General features: G+C 33.0%; 1 protein-coding gene across 1 annotated transcript in view; it reads right to left on the bottom strand.

The window, feature by feature from the left end:
- Positions 1 to 787: 787 nt before the first annotated feature.
- Positions 788 to 7,364, bottom strand: part of ABHD10 (abhydrolase domain containing 10, depalmitoylase) — a 7,493-nt gene continuing 916 nt past the window's right edge. The window contains exons 2-5 of the mRNA XM_083361399.1: positions 6,096 to 6,279; positions 4,347 to 4,458; positions 2,933 to 3,070; positions 788 to 1,404 (exon numbers count right to left, since the gene is read on the bottom strand). Coding sequence (XP_083217525.1) covers positions 1,069 to 1,404; positions 2,933 to 3,070; positions 4,347 to 4,458; positions 6,096 to 6,279 — 770 coding nt within the window. The 3' untranslated portion in view covers positions 788 to 1,068. The remainder of the gene's footprint in view (positions 1,405 to 2,932; positions 3,071 to 4,346; positions 4,459 to 6,095; positions 6,280 to 7,364) is intronic.

Raw genomic sequence — 7,364 nt, 5'->3', positions numbered from 1 at the left:
CGGGCCAGAGTGCACAAGCATGTGCCCTGTTCTGAATAGGACACAGCTGGGTAATGGGGGTTGGGGACACCTGCTCTATATGACTCAGAATTCCACTTCTTACAAGAAATGCATTGTTGGCAATGATCAGGTAGTCTCACCCAGCGAGGGCATTCCAGTCCAAATTGGGACCACATCAGACAGGAAAATAAATCTTAAAATCTTCTGTAACCTTAAATAATAATAAATAATCAGCAAATACTAATAAAGTCATCAGTGTGATCCTTTTCTCTTTTGCTTGTTTTTAATAAGCAACAATTTGATGTTTTTGCAACTGATTTCGTGCAAAATTTCCAACACTATGCAGACAATATATTTAGAAGAAAGCATCACTAAAATCTATAGAAATAGTTCTGCTTAGGTTGTAGGATTATCAAATAAATGTGTTGTTGAAAGTTACTTCTTCAATGCAAATTGTAACCAAAATGTTTCATAAATTTCTATTTCCTGAAAAGAACCAGTATTTCAAAGCAATCTGTCTTGAGTAAAGGTAAAAAGTAGGCACATATAAATAAAAATTAATAAATTATTTCAATTAATTCAATACTTACCCCAGTTTTTAATATTTTTAATATTTCCCAATGCTAAAAAAATATCCAATTGCATGTGGATGCACATATACACTCATAAGAAATAATTTTAGCGAAAACTCTAATATACGCAACTTATATTTTACAAATATAAGAACAGTATAGTTTGCATTTATTTAAGGTATAAAAAGGAAAATAAGTCAGACTGCACCCAAAGATAGAAAGCATATTATTTATTGGCATTAATATACCAGAGTACAAAATATTAGAAATGCATATTGCATAAAGATAGTGATTCTGTGTGTAGTAAAATGTGGTTAACTAGCATTTCTTCACATTTTATTACTTGTGCAAACGCAGCATTGAAGAAATAACTATTTACAGAAAAAAATAAATTAAAATATAATTTTAAAGCTCCAGCTAGTTCTAGTTGAGCTATCTTCCTTTTGAATTTTCTCTTCTAGAACCATATGTAAACTTATGTACAACACAATTCATTTTAAGTACTTAGCTGCTCAATTAAGTCTTCCACAGTATACACAATAACTTTGATATCATCTTTCTCTTTCATCCGATGTTGGCCAGATTTGCGGAGAATAACATCCACATCTCCACTGACAATATTCTCTGCAAGTTTCATAGAAATCTGCCATGGGATATCTTCATCCTTTAAGCCATGAATAAGTCTTACAGGACACTTAATAGGTAGTGGACTGCTCAACACACAGTGATTTTCTGCTTCCTGAATGAGTTCATATGGCACAGAGTAAAATCCTTCTTCACTGTATTTGGTTGGGAGTTTCCATACACCCTTTTCTTCTATTTCTTTTTTTGCCTAAGATATTAAACATGTGTAAGGTTGATATATTGGAAAGAAAGGCAAAAGTGCAGGAGTGGCATGCTATAAAGGATAGATGGCAGCATTTTGTAAATTAGTGCTTTGAGCCTTAGAAGCCAATCCCCAAACAAACATTTTACAAAAGTACCACAAAATGTTCTCAAATTTATCATATCTTGGGTGAAAATTTATGTACATCCCTTTTACAAAATGCGTTATCCATAGTACCCACTGAAGTTCCAAACAATATTCAAAACATACCTATGCACACTGCATGAAAATCCTTTAATTTGAATATTTCTTAGCATGAATAACTGATCAATTTCTCTTTCTGAAAGAGGGTTCTGGTTCATATAAGGTATTATTTAATATAAACTCTAGGAGACCTATTACACCTATCACAAAGCTATCTATACTGAATATCACCTCCCAACAACTATTTATATATTTGGCTGCTTATTTATTCCTCAATGTTTACAGCAAGAAAAACCCAATAAAAATATAAGCCAATGAAACACATGCAAACCATAAAAGCAGGAAATATACCAGCAATCAATTATTTCCCAAAGGCCCACAGAACAGCTGTTTTTTAAAAAAAAATATTTTCTGGAAAGCTAAGAATGAGGGTGTCAATCTAATCTAGAGAGGACGCATTGTACATAATATGGTGACTGACACTGAAAAAAATTGCAAAAATGTGTGGTCCCCTTTCACAGATTTGCATTAAATCAAGCTGTTAGGAACATTAGGCTCCATCCTAATGACATGAGTGGCTCACAAAAACATCCCTTCTTCCAATGAAGTGTTCTATTACATGGAACCAACTTTTGCTCTAGTTTGTCAAGACAGCCAAAAGGGGCATTGATAAACCTCCCAAGTAATGAAACTTATATAAGAGAGAAGCCTTTTTGTTTCATTAGAGTCCACTGGTTGAAAAAATAAGCAGATAATATTGCAGGATGTTGCTCCAGGAACTATATGAAATTCTGTCCATGAAGAGCAAGTTTACATTGAATCTAAGAGCTTTATCACAAACAAGTTTCATAAACTGGTCACATTTTTTTTTCTGCTCAACCTTTAAATCATCATATTTTATCTTTTATTTACTGGGTTAGATTCTTCATTGACATTACACCAATTCAATCCTTTGGGTCCTCACCTGAATCTATATAATGGAAAGCCAAGAATGATTGTAGTAAAAATTAATTCTGATTAGTTGAAATGAGATGAAATTTAGTGAACTCTGAAGCAATGTGAAACAACAGTTCTTGGCCTAGCTAGCTATTCTCAACTTGGTTTGTTGTGATAACCCTAAATTACTTAACTAAGTATTCTTAAAGGGGGATTTTTAAAACATTACCACATATACTTTACGTAATAAAAGATTATTATTCTTCCTAATTCTCAAGTAGTACTCATTTCTCCAACTGACATCACCATCTATCACAGGTCCTTAACTAGCATTGTATATTCAAGAAACATGAGGGTATTTGCACTTGAATACCAAATCTATATTGGTTCTTACCTCTAAAGGAAGTTGTTGAAAAGTGGATACAATATGGTCTGCAGCTACAGCTATTCCAACTAGTGCAGCTATTTTTTCTGGACGCGCAATTGCAGCATGAAGCATCAACCATCCACCCAAACTGGAACCAACTAAAATCTTAATAGCACATTAATAGCACTTTTGTTACAGAAATAGCTCACAGACATATACATCAGTATAATAATAAAACAAATTAATAAGATAAATGATAAAACTGCCTGTTGAATATAAACGTCATTGAACATGGAACCATATTTATTCACGGTATTTTACAGATCCCTTATTTTTAGTAAGTCAATATACAGTATGCCTGTTCACAATGCCCTATAATTTAAAACTATAGTTTAATAACCTTGCTTATTTTGATGTTGAATTGTTTTAAGGAGATTTTGATTATGTGTTATCAAATAATTTTTGACTCCTAGTGACACACAAAAGAAATGTAATGAAAAAAATAAAATTAACTCAAGACTCCATTATTTGTTCTTCATGTAAGCAAAAATTGCATAGTACCATGACATTCATTCATCTATGCTTGGCTCATTTGGAGATAAACAATAGCAGAGTAGTTAAACCTGAGCTTGCAGTTCTAAGGCTCTTATTATTTATTTATTTTATTTATTTATTTTAATTCCATTTATATCCCGCCCTTCTCCGAAGACTCAGGGCGGCTTACAAGCTTAGCAGTAGCCTTCATTCTATGTATATGCCTGCTTATTAGTGCTTTCACACACACCCCAAGCGGCATTATTACAAAGTCAGCTTAATTGCCCCCAACAATCTGGGTCTTCATTTTACCTACCTCGGAAGGATGGAAGTCTGAGTCAACCTTGAGCCTGGTGGGATGCGAACCTGCACTAATTGCAGGCAGCTGGTGTTACTTAAGGAGGCATTAGCCCACTGCTCCACCAAGGCTCTTATTTAGCATAGTTTTAAATTTTTCTGTGTTCTCAAAGCAGTTTGATTTAAAAGTCAATTTTGTGGAGATGTATTATAAGCAACAATAACCATCAATCAAAAGTTAATTTTATCAAAGTATTTTACAAATCAAAACTATATTTGGTAGGATTACAGTTATCCAGGTTCAAAAGAAATAAAGTGATCTGGATTGTATGAAAGCACCTATATTCCACTCTCATATTCCTTAATGTCTCACTTCCTAGGCTTACGTAGAAGCAGTTTGATTTAAAGGAATGCTAAGAAATGCTATGAGTAAGCTTAGGCAAGTTCTGAACACCTTTTCTCTTTGAAGCACGGACAGTTGAACAGTCTTTATACCAGCGTCTCTAAAACAGCAGCTATGAATGTATTCATCTATTTTCCAAAAATAAAAATAAAAATACAGTAAAAGTTGAGAAACGTTATGCTTTGTTTAAAAATAAAGCTAGTCAACCTGTGGTCCCTCTGTAAGTTCATCCAGTACTGAAAGCACATCTTTCCGCCACTTTCCTAAAGTACACTCTTTCACATTGCCTTCTGAACTTCCACAGCCTCTGTAATCAAACCTGTGAAATTAATTTTAAAAAAGAGTCCAAATAAAGTTAGGATTTTACAAGCAGCCCTCAATGGGGCTACCAAATAGTTATCAAAATAAAAGTGTTGTAATTTCTGTTCCTACAAGATTTGTAACAGAAATATTCTTGACCATTCTGATGCTTGGTCCATACTTACAACTGAAGTGCATATCTGTTTATTCTGTCACCACCTTTCTTAGTACTATCAACCATATTATCTCCTGGAACATACGACTGATATGTGGAATCCGTTATTATGGAAGTCCCAGTCCTAACTGGCTGAATGTTTTCTTACAGTGGTAATGTACAGCTTGACCTCTTGGCTGGTTTTGTCAGGGCCCTAGTTTGCATCTAATTTATGTAGTGTATAGTGGAGATAATTCGACATGTAAATTCTGGCTTGTTTTAATATGCTAACGACATCTAAACTTTGCACTCCCTCTTTTAACTAATGTTAAAAGAAGATATGAAATTCTAAACCACTTAAAGACTAAATATAGGTGAAGGATTAAATGCAGGTAAATAAATGGAAGTTCAATTCTGTCAAAACAGAAATAGTTCTGAAAAATTTTACAATAAAGAAGTACAACAACTTGCTCTGGAGTAGTGTTTCTGACACTTATAGATCCAGTACTGCACCTAGAAGATTACATTTCATTAGTGGCCAGGAATGCTTATGTTGTATATCTATCTTTTGGGAAATGATTATTACAGTAATTCATGCCTTTATAATTTCTTATTTGGATGGCTATGTGTTTTATGTTATGCAGTCCCTGATAGGACTTTAAAAACTAAAGATAGCATATAATGCAGGGTCTAATAAAAATATCAAAATAATATTTTAATATTGTTTCCTTTGATATTTTTTATTATATTCCACAATTTTACTATTATTAATCTCATTAATTATAGTTGCTCACTCCAACAGACTCTGGGTATCTCATAAAATCTAAAACCAAGTTTAAAAAATGAAAGCAGACAAAACAAAATAGCTTAGATTAAAAACAGCCATTAAAATACAGTGTGACAGCCTTCCCTGCTATCGAAAACACTGACCCCACAGCCAGGTTTTAAGGTTTTTTCAGAATCTCAGAAGAGTGGATGCTATCTGTACATCTGGGAGACTACTATTCCAAAGGGAGGGCCAATAACAAAGAAGGCAAGCTTTCTAGGTTCCACAAAATGGCAAAAGAGAAAGGACTTGCTCAGTTTGCTCGCTCTGTCTGAATATATCAAGTGAGCAGAAACAATGAGAGATAGTCCTTTAGATATCCAGGTCCTTGTTGATCCTACTTTTATACTTCACTGTTATCATTGCTAGAGACCTATTATATGCCACACTTTCCATTGAGGATAGGTTTGGATAAAGAAATCCACATAGCAGAAAATAAGTTACCAGTTCCACTTTAGAGGGGTCATAGTATTCTACACTAGTTTCTTGCCAATATAACGAGTGGATTTTCATGCTTGTGTTTCTTAGCAGTATTAATTTATATATAACATAAAGTTACCAGACAAGTAGCAAATGAGATTTATAAATTTAACAAGGCAACAATTTAGAACATCATATATAAATTAATTAGTTACATATCATCAATCAACAGGTGTTTTTTTTAAAAAAAACATACCTTACAAAAGCATGACCAACAGATTTGCAGAAATCTTCTAATGCAAGTGCCTTTACACCATTCATATTTGAAAAAATACCTGGCAAGAAGACAACCCCTGGATTCTTGCCTTTCAGCTTATTATAAGCTAGTTTGGGTTGATCAGACCGGTTAAGCAAACTGTGTGATGATTTCTGTTTACAACCTAAAGAAAAAAATTTGCAAACCATTCATGTGTTAGTGACAGTACCTAAATAATTTTTATGCAAGTAAAAAAAGAAACTGACACTGATTAAATTCACATATTAAGGTGAGATTCACAACCTTTAGATATGGAGTCACTACACAAAGTTTGGTACATATTTTGGGATCCCAAACACTTTGAAATGACATGGTTGAATCTAGGAAATTTGAGAAAACGATTCTGATTTATAAGCTAGTTTGGGTTGATCAGACCGGTTAAGCAAACTGTGTGATGATTTCTGTTTACAACCTAAAGAAAAAAATTTGCAAACCATTCATGTGTTAGTGACAGTACCTAAATAATTTTTATGCAAGTAAAAAAAGAAACTGACACTGATTAAATTCACATATTAAGGTGAGATTCACAACCTTTAGATATGGAGTCACTACACAAAGTTTGGTACATATTTTGGGATCCCAAACACTTTGAAATGACATGGTTGAATCTAGGAAATTTGAGAAAACGATTCTGATTTATAACAATTTATCAATTTTATATGATGTCCAATTCCAAGTTTTAAAATTTCTACCTATTTTGCTCTTTCACAAATCTTCACATAGTGCATTTATGGTATGGGAGGAAATTCTGTGCTAATGCTTGCTTGAAACTATGTATATGTGTTTATAAATATATATTTTTAAAAAAAATCAAAACGTTTAGAGGGAGTTAAAAACTACTTAACCAGCATCCTCTTGATCATCACATAAAGAAAAAGGTCACAGCTGCTTTGGTACACATCCTAACAAGTCACAAAATTAATCAAGTGTGGAATCTACCAATAACACTATATAGTAGATCAGTGAATGTCCAATAATCTTTGCAACAAAGTAAAAGCTAACCAATTCACAATAAAGAAGTATATCTTCTTAGTAAGTGAACTGGGGTTACAGATTTACTAGTCTACATAAAAACAATTCACATACTTAAAAGTTTATTTATTTCAATGGTTGAGGCAAAAACAGGAATAAAAAAATTATTTTTTATGAAACCATGATTTAAATTTTTAACACTTAACATGCAAAGGATGGAACTATAATTTCAGATGA

This window comes from Vipera ursinii (assembly GCF_947247035.1).
Source record: "Vipera ursinii genome assembly, chromosome: 4".
Taxonomy (NCBI): domain Eukaryota; kingdom Metazoa; phylum Chordata; class Lepidosauria; order Squamata; family Viperidae; genus Vipera; species Vipera ursinii.
Note: the sequence above shows the minus strand (reverse complement) of the source record. Positions and strands in the feature narration are given on the sequence as shown.